This window comes from Littorina saxatilis, linkage group LG17 (genome assembly GCF_037325665.1).
Source record: "Littorina saxatilis isolate snail1 linkage group LG17, US_GU_Lsax_2.0, whole genome shotgun sequence".
Taxonomy (NCBI): Eukaryota; Metazoa; Mollusca; class Gastropoda; order Littorinimorpha; family Littorinidae; genus Littorina; species Littorina saxatilis.
In genome coordinates, this window is record NC_090261.1 from 28,234,062 (window position 1) to 28,257,863 (window position 23,802).

The 23,802-nt window shown below is 38.9% G+C and overlaps 2 protein-coding genes across 3 annotated transcripts in view; both read left to right on the plus strand.

The window, feature by feature from the left end:
• Positions 1-4,134, plus strand: part of LOC138953249 (leucine-rich repeat-containing protein 74A-like) — a 51,384-nt gene extending 47,250 nt beyond the window's left edge. Inside the window, exon 17 of the mRNA XM_070325048.1 lies at positions 3,644-4,134. Within this exon, the coding sequence (XP_070181149.1) occupies positions 3,644-3,917 (274 nt within the window). The 3' untranslated portion in view covers positions 3,918-4,134. The remainder of the gene's footprint in view (positions 1-3,643) is intronic.
• An 8,842-nt stretch (positions 4,135-12,976) lies between these two features.
• LOC138953579 (leucine-rich repeat-containing protein 74A-like) overlaps positions 12,977-23,802 on the plus strand; it is a 59,020-nt gene continuing 48,194 nt past the window's right edge. For both annotated transcript variants that reach the window (XM_070325420.1, XM_070325421.1), the window contains exons 1-2: positions 12,977-13,038; positions 13,687-13,849. In XM_070325420.1, coding sequence (XP_070181521.1) covers positions 13,784-13,849 — 66 coding nt within the window. In that variant the 5' untranslated portion in view covers positions 12,977-13,038; positions 13,687-13,783. The remainder of the gene's footprint in view (positions 13,039-13,686; positions 13,850-23,802) is intronic.

A 23,802-nucleotide genomic window follows, 5' to 3' on the forward strand; every position in this document is an offset into this window, starting at 1 on the left:
ACATAAACATAAGTATCCGAGGAGTGCATATCCTTACACACGTTACGATTGTCCTTCGACTGAGCAACATAAACATAATGATCGAAGGAGTGCATAAATATAGGTTACACACTCCGAGTTCTGATTATCTTGGATATTTTCCCGAGGGTCGATTTTCAGGTATTACCGAGCCTTTGGCGAGGTAATACCTGAAAATCGACCAGAGGGAAAATATGCAAGATATTCAGGACGAGGTGTGTAAGCTATTTATCCCATTACTCCGACGTTTTCATTAAAAACATTTACTTTTTCCACTAAAACCTGCCCGTGCCTGTTTTCAGCTTGCCAAAAGCCTCCGCAGTCGAAATTCATGTCAATGAGTTCATGCGCAAAGCTAGTTCCCATTTGTCAGCATAATGGATGGCGTCATTCGACTTGTATGTGGACATTCAGTCATTCATATTGCTTATAAAAAGGTCTGCTATCTGCTTTTACATTTTGAAAGTCATTTTAAAATATCCCTGTGTATATTTGACATCGGCTTTCGTTATACTCAATTCGGCAGACCGGATTTATATTTTTACCAGAATTGCGCACGATAATGGCAGCGCAACAAATTCAGTTCGGGCCGTGCTGGTTTGATCGTTGACCCAAGTCAGTTCGCATGTAGTGTTTGTCAGTCGGGGATAAAAATGTTGGCTGTCATCGCGCTGTTCTGTTTCGGTTTTCACACGTGGATCACTTACATATTCAGTCGCCGGGTTTAGGTGAGCTAAAGCTTCAATACTTCGCCTGTTGTAGACGTTAAGCAATAAAGCTTGGAAGTTGTATGTCGGCACTGGGAGTCGGTCGCGGTACACTCGCTTTCTACTTTGTCCCGGTCTTGAGTGTGAACACCTGAGGTTGGCAACATCTAACACCTCACATCCTCTTCTCTTTCCCATATATCTTAACTGTATCTCCAACTTCTTTTCGTCTTCTTCTTTTCATTTTGATGCCACTCCCTCATTTGTCGCTGAACCCCGCAGTCAGTTTACTCGACTCGGATTCACACAAGCCCGTCTAGCAGACGACAATTCGAACAGTCTTGAACAGCACGGTTGCAAGCAGATTCAGCTATCAATCGAAGCAATACACTTAAAGCCAAAGCAAATAACCAAATGAGAAAACCTAACGTTTGATTTGACTTCATGGTGACTCTTCTGATAATGTTTTTGGCGTTGGAATGGATCTGAACGGTCAGTTCCCAGCGACGACAACTTTTCCAGAGTTATGCACCGCAGGCATGCCTTCGACAATCGATGTCAGTTTCAGATTGAGTTTTCGAACTACCAGGTGACTGGGGTGTTTTGATTGCTCTCTCTCTCTCTCTCTCTCTCTCTCTCTCTCTCTCTCTCTCTCTCTCTCTCTCTCTCTCTCTCTCTCTCTCTCTCTCTCTCTCTCTCTCTCTCCCTCCCTCGCTCCCTCCCTCCCTCCCTCCTTCCCTCCCTCTCTCTCTCTTCTCTCTCTCTCTCTCTCTCTTTCTCTCTCTGTCTCACGGTTCTGTGAAGATGGCTGTCTGTGTAAAAATTAGGGAGTATCGTCCCTTGATCCCACTCGCGATACTCGTTGAACATGCCTTTGACCATGCAGTCGCTTCAGCCAGCGAAATATCTCGACTCCGCTCTTTAAGTCCATGCAGAATCAGAGAATGTGCGTATCGTATGAAGTATTCTCTATTTTCTCAATATTGACACATGTAGGCCTGTACCTATACGTGATATTGACTTTGACACCATGCAGTATTTCAGTCGTATGTTGAAAAAAGTAGTCCATCTGTAAACTCTGAATATGCAGATGACCTCTATAAATTATTCAATTGTACTCTGAAATCAAAGACAATGATCAATTACAGTTGAGATCGAAACTCGGTTGTGATGGGTAATCCATATGGTTGCGATGGATAAGTAGAGGTTACATGCCGAGTCTCAGTGATTATTAAAAATAATGGTCGAAGTTAGCGGATCATGAAAAATGCGAGCTTTAGCGAGCTTTTTCATGACCGCGAACTGAGACCATTATTTTTAATAATCACTGAGACTCGGCATGTAATCTCTTTATTCCTCCTTTCTTCAGTTATTCAAAGAAAAGAGGAGTTTTTTTGCGAAAGTTTGATCGAATCCTATTCACTCAACTAGTCAACCTGCGCAGGCGATCGATTAATGCGCGGTTGTATAGTTCCGTGCAAATCATTCCATTCTGTTAACACTTCTTGTCAGTTTTCCTATTTTGGACTAAAATCAAGTACACAGATATGCTGTTATTCTGCTGTGGCGGCAAAGACAGATATTGTGTGTTCTGTTCATGGTTTGGTATCGCTTAGGATAATGTTCTTTCGTCAAATGGGACTAGCAGACGAACTTTTGCACCCGTGTTCCAACGTTAAAAACTGTATGAAGTTCAGTTTTCTGGGGAAAATAGGGTATGAAACTGCTTTATGTTGTTTACATTGGTGAGATGTGTGCATTTGGTTGGGTGTGATCTGTTTATTAAATGAAATATTGTTGAAAACTGACCGTCGGATTGCAGTCTGTTGTCGAAGAAACTGAGTGAAAAGAAATTTGAAAGGGGAACTACTCCTGTCGATAGACAAAATATGAGAGTTACTTGCCTTGGGAATTTGCTTGTGATGAACGTTTGTGCACAGCAGATCTAGATTCAGAAAACAACCAAACTCATGGATTTTATATGGAGATTCATGTGTTCAAGCCTGTAGTTGTTAATTTAGATGCGGTATATTTGTATTGTTTGCTCCAGAGATGTATACTTCGCACATTAGAGCGTTCGGAACTTTTCAGTCGCAAAAGTAGTACCGACGCAGAACAGCTTCTCAACCCATTGCGCTATCGAGGATTCAGCCTGTTGCTGGGTCGTTATTTGTTTGGTTGCTGGGTGTTTATCGAAAAATAACTAGCTCTACAAGTTTACAGAGGTAAAGAAGCAGAGGGGGGAATAATTCAGAATAATCACCTCCTCAGCTAACAGAGACAAAGAGGCAGGTCATGGGATAATTATGCATACACACGTCGCGAGTGTCCTTTGATTGACAGACATAACCATAATCATCCGAAAAGTGCTTATCCCTACACACGTTACGAGTTTTCTTCGACTGAGAACCGTAGATCTAAACGTAATGATCGAAGGAGTGCATATATATGCTTACACACGTCGCGAGATTTATTCTTTAATTCTTTGATTCGCAGACATAAAGAAAATTATCCGTGGAATGCATATCCTTAAACTAGTCAAAAGGGTCCTTCAGTGGACAGACATAAATATGATTGTCGGAGGCGTGCATATCCTTACACTTCACACGATCGTCCTTTGATTGACAGACATTTACAGAATTACCCGACGAGTGCACATATTGTACACACGCCACAAGAAATTGTCCTTCGACTGCAACACAGGAGCTTGTATCAAAACGCCGGTCGACTACTATTTACTCCTTCATCCTTACTGTATCCTAACTACTACTATATTCATTTTCTTTCTTTCTTTCACTAAGGATACAGTAAGGATGAAGGACTTAATAATAATCGACTGGCGCTTTGATACAAGCTCCTGTGGACTGCAAGACATAATAAACATATCCTAACTCTTCTCTGCCTTTCAATACTGTCAGACTTCCAGGATCCAGAACTTCCTGCCGGTCACGCAGTCGTCAGCAGAGCCAGGCATACGATGACCATTTAATCGACAACCCCCCTGCGGCGGACGACACCGCTGGAGAGACCGGTGATACCGGTGATACTCCTGTCACCATTGTAGACGAGGTGTCTGATGACGCCGACAGAGGGGTCGCGAAGGACGTCAACGAGGGTGGAGCGAATGACGTCAAAGACGGAGACCCGAGTGAGGGTGACGCGAGTGACGTCAGAGAAAGCGACCCGAATTAACCGCCATGGCCTCTTTGCACTGATTTTGATGTGGTTTTAAGCTTTTACACTTCTAAAGACTATAATTTATACCCGCATTTTGGAACACCCTTTTTAAACCAAATTTGATCTCGCTTGGGACTTTTTCACTTTTTTTGTTTTGTTTAATATATACACAAAGACAAGTTTACAAATATACATTAGCACGTATATACAATAAACATACATTTAACATACATTTGTATGGGTGAAGGTTTGCGAACAGGTAAGGGGTGTAAGAGAGAGAGAGAGAGAGAGAGAGAGAGAGAGAGAGAGAGAGAGAGAGAGAGAGAGAGAGAGAGAGAGAGAGAGAGAGAGATGGTGGTGGTGGTCTAAGTAATTGTTATTGAGTACAGGTTCAATTAAAACGGGCTTCTGGACATAGAAGGCTTTTAAACTGGACACGTGTAATAGGAGACCAAAAAAAACCAACAACAAACAAAACAGGATCAATCAAAAATGATCCTTGTACTTGTTCCAATCAGCATTACATCTATGTATACGACTTCTCCAGTGTTTGCAGCGTTTATCTCCCTTCCTTCGTGTGGCTTAAATCCATATTCCCGTTTCTATTTTTAGAAGGTCACTGTCGACAACGCTCAATCCATATTCCCGTTATACTATTTTTAGACTCTTCTCCAGTGTTTTGCGCGTTTATCTCCCTTCCTTCGTGCGGTGCGCCGGCAAAGCCTGCGTACACCCGGTATTCGGCTCGACTTTTTCCCGGCGAAGCCGTACCCGGCGAAGCGGGTATTCATCTAGTTGTTGAATATTGCTACTAATGAAGGCGTTATATCTTTCTATTCTAAATCGTTGTTGTACAATTTTCTTACAAATATCAATGTGTGGCAGCATGTCTTTCAGTCTTGCGGTATACAAATAATATTTTGCAAGCAACAAGAAAAATCAGAAACCCTGTCTGTATCAGTGTATGTACAGCCTCTTTACAACCAAACATAATAAATTCCTTTGATAAAATCAACGGTGCACAGTGTGAAAAACTTTCCTGCAGCCACTAAGAAACACAGTGAAGAGTCTATAATCTTTTTTCAAAAACAGTAGCCTTGTTGAAATAATTCTGTATAAAATTATATACTGTAACCACCGCAATCTAGTATCAATAGTTGTTTTTATAACTTGTAAAAAGACAGTTGTCTTATCCAGATTAATATTCATTTGTTGTGACCATTTCTCTATTGATTTTAATGGACCATCATTGTAAACCAACTTCTTATACAAAATCTTTGAATCAGATTGTAAAACAAGTTTACATGACAACATTTTGGACAACACATATTTATTTTCAAATTCTATGTTTAATTTTTGTTGATAACGTTTTACTGCACGTAATACACCTTCATACAGAATAAAATGTACAGACACATGAGGATAAGCTATCTTGAAATCTTCATAAGGCAAGTAGCCATTTGGTCCAAGCAGATGCCCAATGGAGACAACTCCATTCTCAATCCAGTTTGAAATAAAAATAATCTTTTTGTCTCGACAGACATAGACATTGAAATGCAGTGGCTCTGAGATAAATTCATCAACATTCTGAGGCACACATTTACAAACAAATCGTTTACAATGCTTAAATACATCAGACCAAAAAGGGTTCTTTACTTTATGCATCAAAACATTTGCAAATTCCACACCTCTGTATTCCACACAACAAACCTGCGGACAAATTATCTTCAAAATATGTACAAAATCTTCCCAGTATTCAACAAAATCCTTTTCAACCATGTCAATTTTAAAACAGCTACGTAACAATAGACATCCACCATCTTCAGTCCATTTTCATATGGCTGTACAACTATACAACTATTTTTCTTTTAATTTTATCTGGTTTTTCATCCCATAAAAAAGAATATAGCAGTTTATTCAATTCATCGAGAAAATGTGTCTCAGGATCTGGTAAATTCAAATAGGTGAGTTAATCTTGACATAACCAGTGTCTTTATAACTGTTACTGGGTGGACTGGGTGGCCGAGTGGTAACGCACTTGCGCTCGGAAGCGAGAGGTTGCGAGTTCGACCCTGGGTCAGGGCGTTAGCAATTTTCTCCCCCCTTTCCTAACCTAGGTGGTGGGTTCAAGTGCTAGTCTTTCGGATGAGACGAAAAACCGAGGTCCCTTCGTGTACACTACATTGGGGTGTGCACGTTAAAGATCCCACGATTGACAAAAGGGTCTTTCCTGGCAAAATTGTATAGGCATAGATAAAAATGTCCACCAAAATACCCGTGTGACTTGGAATAATAGGCCGTGAAAAGTAGGATATGCGCCGAAATGGCTGCGATCTGCTGGCCGATGTGAATGCGTGATGTATTGTGTAAAAACAATTCCATCTCACACGGCATAAATAAATCCCTGCGCCTTGAATATGTGCGCGATATAAATTGCATAAAATAAAAAAAAATGTAAAAATAAAAAATCCCTGCGCTTAGAACTGTACCCACGGAATACGCGCGATATAAGCTTCATATTGATTGATTGATTGATTGTTACTTTACCGAATGGTGTAAGATTTCTTTTTGACCACATATTTAAATACTGTACCTCCGAATTCCTTGGAACTTGTTTTCATAATTTATGTTCACTATTTCCTCCACTTTCAATGACAAATTATGCCGAGCACTCTAAATACAGTTAGGTTCCACTTCAAATTCAATGCTGGCATAAATTTAACATTTGATTTTTTAAACGACCCTTTCCACACAACAGCAGATTTATCATAATTTATTGTAAGTCCAGATAATAATGCAAAATGTTTTAACACTTTGCAGGCACAGAAAGATTCTTTGGTACCATCTAGAAAAAAGGTTGTGTCATCTGCAAACTGCGATAGGAGAATTTCTCTATCTCCGACCTGGATTCCATGTATATTCTCATTCTGACGAATCATAGTAGACAATATCTCTGCACAAAGAAGGTATAAATACGGTGACAGAGGATCTCTCTGCCTGGTACCACGCTCTACACTGAACCACTTGGAATATTGACCATTCACGTTGACGCAAGATTTAATATTACAATCAAAAGAAAAAATCCATCGTCTTATGTCATCCCCAAAATTAAATTTTTTAAGGGATTTTTCAATAAAAGGCCAGGTGATACTATCGAACGCCTTCGCAAAATCGACCATGAAAAGCAGTCCAGGTATATTATTTTTTTCAATATAAAATAACATGTAATATAACAGTCGAATGTTTTCTCCAATAAATCTCCCCTTCAGAAAACCAGTTTGATCCTCATGATTAAGTTTTGGCAAAACAGTCTTAATTCTTTCCGCTATGAAAGATGATGCTATCTTATATACTGTATTTAACAATGTAACTGGTCTCCAATTCTTCAAATATCTTTTATTTTTATCATCTTTAGAAATGCATGTGATAATACCTTGACGTTGAGTCACAGACATCTCTCCTTTCAAAATTCCAAAATTAAGTGACCCAAATCCGGGAAGAAAAAAACAAACAAAAAAACTCTGTTGTATAACCATCAGCCCCAAGACTTTTATCCTTATTCAAATGTTTTACCGCAGTTTTCAATTCATCAAATGTAAGTAGGCCCTCCAGTGCGCTCTTTTCTGGCTCTGACAACACAGGATGCTGTAAATTCACATCAATATCATGCATCATGCATAACATGTTGTTCCTGAAAGGAATATAGGTTTTAATAATATGATTGTACTTCAATCAGTATTAAATTACAACCATGAATAATTTCACCATTCTCTCTATATAAAACACACATAGCTTTCTGTACAAAGTGTATCTTCTCTAAATTGCAGAAATATTTTGTAGCTTTTTCACCATCTACAATCCATCTTGCACGAGATCTTATTATCATACCATCAATTTTCTTCCTGTGGAGCTCAACCAGTGCTTGACGCTTTTGTTCCAACAACAACACATTATGTAGAGGTTAGCCTACATGCCGAGTCTCAGTGATTATTAAAAATAATGGTCGAAGTTAGCGGATCATGAAAAATGCGAGCTTCAGCGAGCTTTTTCATGACCGCAAACTGAGACCATCATTTTCAATAATCACTGAGACGAGGTGTGTAACCTCTTCATTCCTCCTTTCTTCAGTTATTCGAAGAAAAGAGGAGCTTTTGTGCGAAAGTTTGATCGAATCATATTTACTCAACCAGTCAACCTGCGCAGGCGATCGATTAATGCGCGGTTGTATAGTTCTGTGCAAATCATTCCATTCTGCACTTCTTGTCAGTTTCCCTGTTTTAGACTAAAATCAAGCACACAGATATGTTGTTACTCTGCTGTGGCGGTAAACGCAGATATTGTGTGTTCTGTTCATGGTTTGGTATCGCTTATGATAATGTTCTTTCGTCAAATGGGATTAGCAGACTGTCATGATTTAGTGACATGGATCAAGAAAGTGTCACTCGGTGGGGTGCCTTCTCTTGGTCAATTGCGATAGAAAGCGCCTGTGCTTTCTGTCAACGGTGGGTTTTGCTGACAGCGCAGAACGAACACGGATATTTTGTGTTGCACGGATTTCACGGGGGTGATTTCTGCTGTCGAGGCAGAATTGTCGATAACTGAACTGGGGTATGTGACAGGGTGAGTCACGTGATTTTGTCAAGGTTGTCAAGACATGTTAACTGGACACTCGAAAACTCAGCGCTGGGGAGAACGGTCGGTGTCTTATATTTCCTGCTAGTTTGATGGATTTCATCGCTTTGAGTTCTGCATTGGTATTCAACGCGCCGCTCTGCATATTATGTACAGGAGGGCTTCAGGAAACTTCAGTTTGAGACCACTTTCTCTCCGTTCACATGCGGTCTGACGTTGACGGGTCGTCAAATTCTCTTCGCTGTGCGGGAAGGTAATTTCACCGCAGAAAGGAGTCAGCAAGAGGTTGAATGGGATATCGCTGTTGACGAACAGGGGCCATTCAAAGGAGGAAGCAGTTTTCGCTTCAATGAGAGAGCTACCTACATAGGCTTTTGAGGTAATAAATCATTATTTAATGCTGTTGACGAGTCTGTGTTTGTGGAATGAAATACTCTCTGTTGTTCTTTCCAGGTTAGCGCATAATTTGCTCTTTGTGACGCTAAAATACTAATCTGTATATGGGTTTTGCAGATATGGAGAGAAGGAAGGAAAATAGCTGATTTGTTGTTGTAAAAGTCCGTTTGTGCAGGCCCACGTGCTCGATGAAATATGTCAGGGTGACATGTTTAAAGGTGGAGTTTGTTGGGTAGCTTGACATGTTTAGTGCACCGAGGCTTTTTGTTGCAGCCTTTCTTCATTTCTACCTGCTACTGTTGCTGGCTGTTACCTGCGGGACGCTGTTATCTGCGGGACACTGTTATCAGCGGGACGCTACATCAAGATCGTCCGCGGAGTGATGTAACCAGCTAACCGGCTAACCAGCTAACCAGCGACTGGGTGTGGCGCCTGATGTCTCCACTGTTCCCTGCTTCGTCACCACGCTAACCAGCACTTCATTCGACGGAGCAGTTGTGGAGACTAAAGACTAATTACAGGCCGTCCACTCAGTGGCAGAAGAAAAGCTAAGTGCACCATGTCTTTGCACCGTTTACCTGTTTACCACCGTTGTCATCTTTTCTATTTATGATTACATTCGAGCGGTGACAACGTGGGGTGTGTGACACCTGCATAAGTTAGCACTTTTAGGCAGATCAGCTATATTTTCCTAACTTTACACGGGATCAGCGTGTTACTATAATTTTCTATACTTTAACTGGCATTTTTGTCAGTGACACATGGTGTTTACGTTTTGAACGTAAAAAGAACATATTTTGAGTGAAGTCTCGAGGGAGGTGGCGAGTTATTACATAAACAGGCGTCTGAAACTTATACTTTTGTTGTTTCTATTTAATTGTATGACTGCGAGAGTGGATCGTGGTGTGGTTAGTTAGTTAGAAGTAACTAACCGTTTCATAATCACCTCATGTGATATAGTGAAATGTGACACAGACGAACCTTTGCGCCCGTGTTCCCACGTTAAAAACTGTATGAAGTTCAGTTTTCTGGGGAAAATAGGGTATGAAACCGCTTTATGTTCTTTAAATTGATGAGATGTGTGCATTTGGTTGCGTGTGATCTGCTTATGAAATGAAATATTGTTGAAAACTGACCGTCGGATTGCAATCTGTTGTCGAAAAAACTGAGTGAAAAGAAATTTGAAAGGGGAACTACTCTTGTCGCTAGACAAAGTATGAGAGTTACTTGCCTTGGGAATTTGCTTGTGTTGAACGTTTGTGCACGGCAGATCTAGATTCAAAAAACAACTGAACTCATGGACTTTATATGGAGATTCATGTGTTCAAGCCTGTAGTTGTTAATTTAAATGCGGTATGTTTGTATTGTTTGCTCCAGAGATGTATACTTCGTACATTAGAGCGTTCGGAACTTTTCAGTCGCAAAAGTAGTACCGACACAGAACAGCTTCTCAACCCATTGCGCTATCGAGGATTTAGGCAGTTGCTGGCTCGTTGTTTGTTTGGTTGCTGGTTATTTATCGCAAAATAACTAGCTCTACAAGTTTACAGAGGTAAAGAAGCAGAGGGGGGAATAACTTCATTGACATTTGCCTCCATACATTTTATATCAGATAACAAAGCATGTTCTTGCTGTAATTCTTGGTGGTGTTTTTTATAAGAAGCATATGATATACATTTACCCCTTATGTCCAACAACAACATTTAAAAAAATAAGTCGCGTAAGGCGAAAATACAATATTTAGTCAAGTAGCTGTCGAACTCACAGAATGAAAGTGAACGCAATGCCATTTTTCAGCAAGACCGTATACTCGTAGCATCGTCAGTCCACCGCTCATGGCAAAGGCAGTGAAATTGACAAGAAGAGCGGGGTAGTAGTTGCGCTAAGAAGGATAGCACGCTTTTCTGTACCTCTCTTTGTTTTAACTTTCTGAGTGTGTTTGTAATCCAAACATATCATATCTATATGTTTTTGGAATCAGGAACCAACAGGGAATAAGATGAAAGTGTTTTTAAATTGATTTGGACAATTTAATTTTGATAATAATGTTTATATATTTAATTTTCAGAGCTTGTTTTTAATCCGAATATTACATATTTATATGTTTTTGGAATCAGCAAATGATGGAAAATAAGATAAACGTAAATTTGGATCGTTTTATAAATTTTTATTTTTTTTTACAATTTTCAGATTTTTAATGACCAAAGTCATTAATTAATTTTTAAGCCACCAAGCTGAAATGCAATACCGAACCCCGGGCTTCGTCGAAGATTACTTGACCAAAATTTCAACCAATTTGGTTGAAAAATGAGGGCGTGACAGTGCCGCCTCAACTTTCACGAAAAGCCGGATATGACGTCATCAAAGACATTTATCAAAAAAATGAAAAAAAACGTATGGGGATTTCATACCCAGAAACTCTCATGTCAAATTTCATAAAGATCGGTCCAGTAGTTTAGTCTGAATCGCTCTACACACACACACACACGCACACAGACAGACAGACAGATAGACGCACATACACCACGACCCTCGTTTCGATTCCTCCTCGATGTTAAAATATTTAGTCAAAACTTGACTAAATATAAAAAATAACTGACACAAAACTTTGCTGCGTGCTCAGCGTACTACGACGTATTGCCAGCGTGCTTCAGCGTCCTCTTAACGTATACAAAACGTACCCATAAAGTACCCATTACGTATTCGACGTACGCTGGCGTACTTATTCAAATGTCCCATACGTCGGCATACGCAGGCTTTAAAACGGTCGTGTGACAGGGCCATTACTTAAAAGACTGCAATCCGACGGTTAGTTTTCGACAATAGTTCATTTTAGGAACAGATCACACGCAACTAAATGTACACATCTCATCAATTTAAAGAGCATACAGCGGTTTCATACACTATTTTGCCCCAGAAAACTGAACTTCATACAGTTTTTAACGTTGGAACACGGGTGCAAAAGTTCGTCTGCTTGTCCCATTCGAAGAAAGAACATTTCCAAAGCGATACCAAAACATGAACAGAACACACAATATCTGCCTGTACCGCCACAGCAGAATAACAACATAACTGTGAACTTGATTTTAGTCCAAAACAGGGAAACTGACAAGAAGTGTTAAGTGGATTTGTGTGTTTATGTGTGTGCGTGTGTGTGTGCGTGCGTGCGTTGGGTGCACGTGTACGTGTGTGCGTGCGTGCATGCGTGCGTGCGTGTATTCCGTATTGTTCCTCTCTCACTCTTCTTCAGGTGTGATCATTTGATTGTTTGATTTGTCTACATCTCCACTATAGAATCTAGGAAATGTCATTAGTAGTTGTTTTGTGAAAAAGTCTAATAAGGGAAGGCTCCTAATATGGACCATATCCTGTTCTTACAAACTAACGGCGCTAGAGCGCTCAAAGCAATTTAATTCGCTGTATTCACCCTCTCTGGATAACTTGCAGAAGCACAAACCTCAAAACCGTTAGGGCTTTTTATCTTGTTTTCACTTTTAGCAGCGTTCGCTCTAAAATTGCCGCCTAAAACGGACTCGCCGGTTTCTGTCCACAGCCAAAGCTGTTATCACACAAATATTGCTATATATGACAGCTATTATATTTTAGCAGTGTTTACCCCGAGTTTCTACTGCAAACAAAAATAAAAGGAAAATCTCAAAGTAGGTGTGTGTTGCTAACATGGAACACCTTTAACAAATCGAAGAAAATAAAAGCTGAAGGCTATTTTCATTAATTCAAGATTTCAAAATATATATCAAAATAGTCTTCTAATTTGGGAAATTGAGCCATATTTTGTTTATTTCTAGACTTATTACTCAGTAAACTTAATTCACTAAGAAAAAAACAAGTGTATCACTCTAAGAAGGGGTAGAATCACCAGTCTTGAGAGGGCTTTTATTTTATTGTGTTGTGTCCTTTTGTTTCTCTAACGTAAGTTTGTATAATTTCTTTGTTTTATACCCTAGTCTTGGTCAAATTAAACAAACATCACGAAAAGGTCTCTGTGACCGAGACTAAACAAAATCACTGACAGAAAATTGAGTGACGTCTTTAATCAATGACGCACGTTTCGGCGATTCTTACCTTCTCCCGACAAGAATGTAGAGTGGTAAGTTTTTGAAGTACAGTTGTTTTGTTGTTTTGAGTGAACCTATCAGCATGATCATTGTCCGTACACAAACATACACACACACACACACATACACACACACGCGCGCGCACATTCACTAACACACAAACACGCACAAACACATAAAACGAATAAAGCACATGTATGCTGCCAAGGGTTTTTGTCACCATCTGCTACAGTATTACCACTCTAATATAACAAAGGAAGTAACTCCGCAAACGTAGATATCCATGAACCAATCTATCAAGAAACAGTTAATTCCCTTGTTCACACACTTCTGTTTGTCAGTTTGACTCTGTCCCCTTCTTTCTCTCTTGGCTGTCAGTGTGTCTGTATATATATGCCTCTCTCTCTCTCTCTCTCTCTCTCTCTCTCTCTCTCTCTCTCTCTCTCTCTCTCTCTCTCTCTCTCTCTCTCTCTCTCTCTCTCTCTCTCTCTCTCTCTCTCTCTCTCTCTCTCTCTCTCTCTCTCTCTCTCTCTCATCAATTCACAAAAGACACACACACGCACGCACGCACACACACACACACATACACACGCACGCACACACACACACAAACACAAACATACACACACACACACACACACACACACACACTACATGTATACTCTGTTTTCTTCTAACAGGGAGTCCCTACTGTGTCCGCCTCGTAGCCCACTCTACAAGTTTTTATCCGCAGTTTTAGTGCATTTATAGTGTCTTCTCGCGTGACTAACTGTCATCATGACGACCGAGATGGACATGTATACGGCTCCTCTTGATGTCAACGTCAAGCTTATGCCGGGAAAGGTAATTTGACACATTTGTCGAGCTCTCGACCTGCGTCATAATTTATCAATTGCTCAATTATCAACTTGTATTGTCGACAGACCTAATGTTCTCAGTTGTTGTTGGTTTGTGTAAGAAGAGGAAGGTGGGAGGTGGGGGTGGGGGGGGGGGGTTGTGCGGGGGGGGGGGGGGGGGGGGGGGGGAGGGGGTATGTCACTATAGTGAAAGTTCTCTGCTCCACTGATTTTGATGTTGGTTTAAACATGATTGTATATATTTATATATAACATAGGATGGCATATAATACAAAAGATAAACTTGAGACCACACAACCAGCATAGCTATGCCAATATTAAGTGTGTTTACGCATTTAGAAATACACAGAACACGTCTTGTTCGTGCATTGTCAATGTCAAAATAATACTAATACCCTCCAATAAAAAAAAATCAAATGACATTTACAAATATCTAGCTAACAATGTGAAGCAATGTGGAGATGAAGTTTGATTTTGAGCACAGGAAAAAGGTTATCCCAGCGCTGAAAGTCCAACAATAGTGTACTCGCCTTTGGCTAGTGATTCTAAAAATGTACCTGCCAGAAAGCAAACTTTACTTGACAAACCAACAATTTGTTGCAGCAACTTTACTCGCACTTGGCGAGTAGATGAACATTTCTACTCGCCAGTTACAAGTTTCTACTCGCCATGGCGAGTAAAATACTCGCCACTTTCAGGCCTGTGTCCTTCTGCGAGTAATGATAATGATGACTAAATACAATTGGCTTTTGTAGCGTAAAAAGGGAAGTTACGAGTAAGGCCTGAACACGCACATTGATATAAGGGAGAAAACTCTCTGGACGGAGATTCACCTTCTCCGTATTACCTCCCTGTCAGAAAGTTCGAGACTGCCAGAACAAAATTTGGGTCAGCAGGTCGCGACAGAATAAATATGATATAGAATAGAATACATGAAAAGATACATAAATGAATAGATTTAAATGAATAGATAAACGAATAAATAAAGAAGAAAAAAAAGAAAAAGTAAAGATAATTATCTCTTATCTGCAATATAAATATAAATAATTGTCATCATTTTCACGGGTTTTCATTCTCAAGCACCTGGGAAATAAATCTCATGTTCCCCATGCAATAAATCCCCGGTTACCATAGTTAGTTACAGGAAGCAGGTTATACATGGATAATCAAAAGCAAACCCAATAGAAACGCTCGGGGATTCTTCGGCTCTTTTCATTGGCGTTTCCCCAGACCTAAACAGACGACACGACACTGCTTTGCAAAGTTCCAAAAACGAACTGGCAAACTGGCAAAAGTAAACAAAAAACAAAACTACTTCATAAAAGGTCATAAATTCATCACAAACAAATGAAACCTTGTCTTCTTACAAAGTCATGGAGTGCGCGTATCTGTGTTTTGATACACAGACGTTCGGAGAAACACGAAGTTCAAGTCAAATCATGACCCCTGACACACAAATTGTGACCCGTGCACAAGACGTTGTATCGATAAACGAAGCGCAAATAAGAAATAATAACAAGTCGCGTAAGGCGAAAATACAATATTTAGTCAAGTAGCTGTCGAACTCACAGAATGAAACTGAACGCAATGCCATTTTTCAGCAAGACCGTATACTCGTAGCATCGTCAGTCAACCGCTCATGGCAAAGGCAGTGAAATTGACAAGAAGAGCGGGGTAGTAGTTGCGCTAAGAAGGATAGCACGCTTTTCTGTACCTCTCTTTGTTTTAACTTTCTGAGCGTGTTTTTAATCCAAACATATCATATCTATATGTTTTTGGAATCAGGAACCGACAAGGAATAAGATGAAAGTGTTTTTAAATTGATTTCGACAATTTAATTTTGATAATAATTTTTATATATTTAATTTTCAGAGCTTGTTTTTAATCCGAATATAACATATTTATATGTTTTTGGAATCAGCAAATGATGGAGAATAAGATAAACGTAAATTTGGATCGTTTTATAAATTTTTATTTTTTTTTACAATTTTCTGATTTTTAATGACCAAAGTCATTAATTAATTTTTAAGCCACCAAGCTGAAATGCAATACCGAAGTCCGGGCTTCGTCGAAGATTACTTGACCAAAATTTCAACCAATTTGGTTGAAAAATGAGGGCGTGACAGTGCCGCCTCAACTTTCACGAAAAGCCGGATATGACGTCATCAAAGACATTTATCAAAAAAATGAAAAAAACGTTCAGGGATTTCATACCCAGGAACTCTCATGTCAAATTTCATAAAGATCGGTCTAGTAGTTTAGTCTGAATCGCTCTACACACACACACACACACACACACACAGACACACGCACATACACCACGACCCTCGTTTCGATTCCCCCTCGATGTTAAAATATTTAGTCAAAACTTGACTAAATATAAACAAGTCGCGTAAGGCGAAAATACAATATTTAGTCAAGTTGCTGTCGAACTCACAGAATGAAACTGAACGCAATGCAACGCAACAAGACCGTATACTCGCAGCATCGTCAGTCCACCGCGCACGGCAAAGGCAGTGAAATTGACAAGAAGAGCGGGTAGTACTTGCGCTGAGAAACATAGCACGCTTTTCTGTACCTCTCTTTGTTTTAACTTTCTGAGCGTGTTTTTAATCCAAACATATCATATCTATATGTTTTTGGAATCAGGAACCGACCAGGAATAAGATGAAGGTGTTTTTAAATTGATTTGGACAATTTAATTTTGATAATAATTTTTATATTTTTAATTTTCGGAGCTTGTTTTTAATCCAAATATAACATATTTATATATTTTTGGAATCAGAAAATGATACAAAATAAGATGTACGTAAATTTGGATCGTTTTATAAAAAAAATATTTTTTTTACAATTTTCAGATTTTTAATGACCAAACTCACTCATTAGTTTTTAAGCCACCAAGCTGAAATGCAATACCAAACCCCGGCCTTCGTCGAAGATTACTTGACCAAAATTTCAACCAATTTGGTTGAAAAATGAGAGCGTGACAGTGCCGCCTCAACTTTCACGAAAAGCCGGATATGACGTCATCAAAGACATTTATTGAAAAAATGAAAAACACGTATGGGGATATCATACCCAGGAACTCTCATGTCAAATTTCATAAAGATCGGTCAAGTAGTTTAGTCTGAATCGCTCTACACACACACACACACACACAGACACACACACACACACACACACACACACACACACACACACACACACACACACACACACACACATACACCACGACCCTCGTCTCGATACCCCCCTCTACGTTAAAATATTTAGTCAAAACTTGACTAAATATAAAAACACAAATATTTTACCGGTTAATTAACTTTTGAAACCAGATGTCAAGCATGATACACACAAAAACGTGTTAACGCGATTTTTTTTTAATTAAAAAAACGTTGTTTCATCCATGATATATACCTGAAACCAAAGTAAAATATGAATACCCAAATGTTGAACTGTTGTACTTATACTACCCCTACCCTTAAAGGCATGGTATAATACCATCCCTCCAGCTCCCCCACTTGGTCATACCAAAAATGAACAACCTTGGAGCTCTGTGCAAAGTAAGGAATTTTTGATGAATTAATTTCGTAAAAGCCACTAGTGGTTTTCTTTTTAAGACATTGGTGCATGAAAAAGTTTCGATATTTGAGCAATACACCGCTGCTATTAAAACTCCAGAGGTCAGGTTACTTTCTAGATTGGCTACATTCAGATTATTGATTTTTTTGTTTTTTTCTTGAACTTTTTGTTGTTGCGATTTTTAAAGATCTTTTTATTTAGCGATTTGTTTTCTTTAACTTTTTTTTTTAGCCGGGAGGTGAAAGAAGAAACAAGTCGCGTAAGGCGAAAATACAACATTTAGTGAAGTAGCTGTCGAATTCACAGAATGAAACTAAACGCAATGCAACGCAGCAAGACCGTACACTCGTAACATCGTCAGTCCACCGCTCACGGCAAAGGCAGTGAAATTGACAAGAAGAGCGGGGTAGTAGTTGCGCTGAGAACGATAGCACGCTTTTCTGTACCTCTCTTCGTTTTAACTTTCTGAGCGTGTTTTTAATCCAAACATATCATATCTATATGTTTTGGGAATCAGGAACCGACAAGGAATAAGATGAAAGTGTTTTTAAATTGATTTCGACAATTTAATTTTGATAATAATTTTTATATATTTAATTTTCAGAGCTTGTTTTTAATCCAAATATAACATATTTATATGTTTTTGGAATCAGCAAATGATGGAAAATAAGATGAACGTAAATTTGGATCGTTTTTTAAAAGAAATTTTTTTTTTACAATTTTCAGATTTTTAATGACCAAAGTCATTAATTAATTTTTAAGCCACCACGCTGAAATGCAATACCGAAGTCCGGGCTTCGTCGAACAATACTTGACCAAAATTTCAACCAATTTGGTTGAAAAATGAGGGCGTGACAGTGCCGCCTCAACTTTCACGAAAAGCCGGATATGACGTCATCAAAGACATTTATCACAAAAATGAAAAAAACGTATGGGGATATCATACCCAGGAACTTTCATGTCAAATTTCATAAAGATCGGTCCAGTAGTTTGGTCTGAATCGCTCTACACGCACGCACGCACACACACACACACACACACACACATACACACACACACACACACACACACGCACATACACCACGACCCTCGTCTCGATTCCCCCTCGATGTTAAAACATTTAGTCATAACTTGACTAAATGTAACAAGTCGCGTAAGGCGAAAATACAATATTTAGTCAAGTAGCTGTCGAACTCACAGAATGAAACTGAACGCAATGCAACGCAGCAAGACCGTATACTCGTGGTCCACCGCTCACGGCATAGGCAGTGAAATTGACAACAAGTCGCGTAAGGCGAAAATACAATATTTAGTCAAGTAGCTGTCGAACTCACAGAATGAAACTGAACGCAATGCAACGCAGCAAGACCGTATACTCGTGGTCCACCGCTCACGGCATAGGCAGTGAAATTGACAAGAAGAGCGGGGTAGTGGTTACGCTATGCTGCATAGCACGCTTTTCTGTACCTCTCTTCGTTTTAACTTTCTGAGCGTGTTTTTAATCCAAACATATCATATCTATATGTTTTTGGAATCAGGAACCGACAAGGAATAAGATGAAAGTGTTTTTAAAACGATTTCGAAAAAAAAATTTTGATAATAATTTTTATATATTTAATTTTCAGAGCTTGTTTTTAATCCGAATATAACATATTTATATGTTTTTGGAATCAGCAAATGATGGAGAATAAGATAAACGTAAATTTGGATCGTTTTATAAATTTTTATTTTTTTTTACAATTTTCAGATTTTTAATGACCAAAGTCATTAATTAATTTTTAAGCCACCACGCTGAAATGCAATACCGAACCCCGGGCTTTGTCGAAGATTACTTGACCAAAATTTCAACCAATTTGGTTGAAAAATGAGGGCGTGACAGTGCCGCCTCAACTTTCACGAAAAGCCGGATATGACGTCATCAAAGACATTTATCAAAAAAATGAAAAAAACGTTCGGGGATTTCATACCCAGGAACTCTCATGTCAAATTTCATAAAGATCGGTCCAGTAGTTTAGTCTGAATCGCTCTACACACACACACACACGCACACACACACACACGCACATACACCACGACCCTCGTTTCGATTCCCCCTCGATGTTAAAATATTTAGTCAAAACTTGACTAAATATAACAAGTCGCGTAAGGCGAAAATACAATATTTAGTCAAGTAGCTGTCGAACTCACAGAATGAAACTGAACGCAATGCAACGCAGCAAGACCGTATACTCGTTGTCCACCGCTCACGGCATAGGCAGTGAAATTGACAAGAAGAGCGGGGTAGTAGTTGCGCTAAGAAGGATAGCACGCTTTTCTGTACCTCTCTTTGTTTTAACTTTCTGAGCGTGTTTTTAATCCAAACATATCATATCTATATGTTTTTGGAATCAGGAACCGACAAGGAATAAGATGAAAGTGTTTTTAAATTGATTTGGACACTTTAATTTTGATAATAATTTTTATATATTTAATTTTCAGAGCTTGTTTTGAATCTGAATATAACATATTTATATGTTTTTGGAATCAGCAAATGATGGAGAATAAGATAAACGTAAATTTGGATCGTTTTATAAATTTTTATTTTTTTTTACAATTTTCAGATTTTTAATGACCAAAGTCATTAATTAATTTTTAAGCCACCAAGCTGAAATGCAATACCGAAGTCCGGGCTTCGTCGAAGATTACTTGACCAAAATTTCAACCAATTTGGTTGAAAAATGAGGGCGTGACAGTGCCGCCTCAACTTTCACGAAAAGCCGGATATGACGTCATCAAAGACATTTATCAAAAAAATGAAAAAAACGTTCGGGGATTTCATACCCAGGAACTCTCATGTCAAATTTCATAAAGATCGGTCCAGTAGTTTAGTCTGAATCGCTCTACACACACACACACACACACACACACGCACAGACAGACACACATACACCACGACCCTCGTTTCGATTCCCCCTCGATGTTAAAATATTTAGTCAAAACTTGACTAAATATAAAAAGAGCGGGGTAGTGGTTACGCTATGCTGCATAGCACGATTTTCTGTACCTCTCTTCGTTTTAACTTTCTGGGCGTGTTTTTAATCCAAACATATCATATCTATATGTTTTTGGAATCAGGAACCGACAAGGAATAAGATGAAAGTGTTTTTAAATTGATTTCGAAAAAAAAAATTTGATAATAATTTTTATATATTTAATTTTCAGAGCTTGTTTTTAATCCGAATATAACATATTTATATGTTTTTGGAATCAGCAAATGATGGAGAATAAGATAAACGTAAATTTGGATCGTTTTATAAATTTTTATTTTTTTTTACAATTTTCCGATTTTTAATGACCAAAGTCATTAATTAATTTTTAAGCCACCAAGCTGAAATGCAATACCGAACCCCGGGCTTCGTCGAAGATTACTTGACCAAAATTTCAACCAATTTGGTTGAAAAATGAGGGCGTGACAGTGCCGCCTCAACTTTCACGAAAAGCCGGATATGACGTCATCAAAGACATTTATCAAAAAAATGAAAAAAACGTTCCGGGATTTCATACCCAGGAACTCTCATGTCAAATTTCATAAAGATCGGTCCAGTAGTTTAGTCTGAATCGCTCTACACACACACACACACACACACACACGCACACACATACGCACATACACCACGACCCTCGTTTCGATTCCCCCTCGATGTTAAAATATTTAGTCAAAACTTGACTAAATATAATAAAAGCAAAGAAAATAGCAACAAGATATGCAAACATCTAACAAAGCCGAGCAAGCAGAATGACAGATCTAATGAAAAACAAAGAGGCACTGATTCGGAAACAAGATTGCGATTCTTTCCTTCGCTGCACGACGCTAATCTTCTGTGACCTTTGACCCAACGTAGCTTCCACATTCGATCACTAAGCTTAATATTTACAACTGAAAGCCGAGGGGGTGGAATACCCAGATGAACCTACAGAACTGTGCATCCTCAAACCTGACATATGCATCCCAACATTTTATGAACTCAAAAACACAGAAAGTTGCTTTCACACGCCAGCTTTGATTGCCAGTGGTTATCAAAACGGAACTCGTGTGGTTATCAAAACGGAACTCGTGTTTCAAAGCATGGCTCCCTGTGTTTATTGTGCACTTATTTTATCACTACCAAAATGATGACAAAAACGATGTTTGGTGGTTTGTTGTCAGACCAGCTTTTTTGTCGGTCCTCGGGGGGGCATATCGACTTTTGTTTCATATATGTATTGACCACGGCCTTCGGCCTTGGTCAATAAATATGAAACAAAAGACGATATGCTCCCCCTCGGACCGACAAAAAAGCTTGTCTGTCAACAACCCATCAAACATCTTATAATATATGATGATGACGATGATGATGATGATGATGATGATGATGATGATGATGATGATGATGATGATGATGATGATGATGATGATGATGATAATTATATGTGTATTTCTCTGGAGTTGGGTACCACAGAGGGTCATTGGATTGAGAAAATAAGATTGACAGTTTTGTTCGTTACTACGCTTCTTTATGTGTGCCTGAACGTTGCTTGATGATGTTAAAGCTATTAAACAATATTTTTACAACAAAACAAAACAACGTATTGTGTATTCGTAATTTTGGGGAAAATACGTCAAATCGAGAAGCCAAAATGGCAGGTTATTTGTGCTTGCAATAATTTGGTCGTACGGAATAAAAGAAACACGAAACACGAAAAAGTCCAAGAACAGTTTATAACTTATCATAAATGCATGCATTTCTAGTAGAATGAGTACTGTTTGCAGAAGATCAACACAATCTGAAATATTAACCATAGTTGTATGTGGTCAACTTCGTAACGTGTCGTTTGACAGCAGCCCGAACTTCAGTTGCACAACACAGACCTACTACCACAAACGCACGACTATTTATTGCTGTCACTACTTTAGCACACTTCGAAACACGCGTGTAGAACGCAAGATAAAAAGCACCCAGGACTGATCCCACATTGCTTCGAGACAAGTGGTCCACCTTCCCCTTTTAGATTCGCTATCGAAGGTCAAGGCCACTCAACAACAACAACAAAAACACGCTACAAACACAGATATGTTTTACACCACCGGTAAATACGGTGGTGTATAGGTTTCACTCTGTCCGTCTGTCTGTCTGTTTGTTCTTTAAACCTTCTTCATCTCCGCCTACCTGTGACATATATACCGAGAGGCATTAATTCCGCAAACGGAACTTTAAACAAGTCGCGTAAGGCGAAAATACAATATTTAGTCAAGTAGCTGTCGAACTCACAGAATGAAACTGAACGCAGCAAGACCGTATACTCGTAGCATCGTCACTCCACCGCCCGTGGCAAAGGCAGTGCCCGTGGAATTGACAAGAAGAGCGGGGTATTCGTTGCGCTAAGAAGGATAGCACGCTTTTCTGTACCTCTCTTCGTTTTAACTTTCTGAGCGTGTTTTTAATCCAAACATATCATATCTATATATTTTTGGAATCAGGAACCGACAAGGAATACGATGAAAGTGTTTTTAAATTGATTTCGAAAAAAAAAATTTGATAATAATTTTTATATATTTAATTTTCAGAGCTTGTTTTTAATCCAAATATAACATATTGATATGTTTTTGGAATCAGCAAATGATGGAGAATAAGATAAACGTAAATTTGGATCGTTTTATAAATTTTTAATTTTTTTTACAATTTTCAGATTTTTAATTACCAAAGTCATTAATTAATTTTTAAGCCACCAAGCTGAAATGCAATACCGAACCCCGGGCTTCGTCGAAGAGTACTTGACCAAAATTTCAACCAATTTGGTTGAAAAATGAGGGCGTGACAGTGCCGCCTCAACTTTCACGAAAAGCCGGATATGACGTCATCAAAGACATTTATCAAAAAAATGAAAAAAACGTTCGGGGATTTCATACCCAGGAACTCTCATGTCAAATTTCATAAAGATCGGTCCAGTAGTTTAGTCTGAATCGCTCTACACACACACACACACAGACACACACACACACGCACACACGCACACACACCACGACCCTCGTTTCGATTCCCCCTCGATGTTAAAATATTTAGTCAAAACTTGACTAAATATAAAAATCAAAAAAAATCAACTCAGTGGTGAATGTTTTCAATGTTTGAATATTTTATTTATTGGCCATTTTAGTGTTTATAAACCTTCGCTTAATTGATTTTGAATAGAACATCATGAAATGACAATTTTTCAAAAAAAAGTGACTGAGTCCAAGCGCAATGATTTCGGAAAACGTTCAGTGTTCATCACGTTCAATGCTTTGGCCAGCTTTAAGCATCCCAATCGCTTGCTGTCTCTCTCCTTCATCAAGTCGTGGCA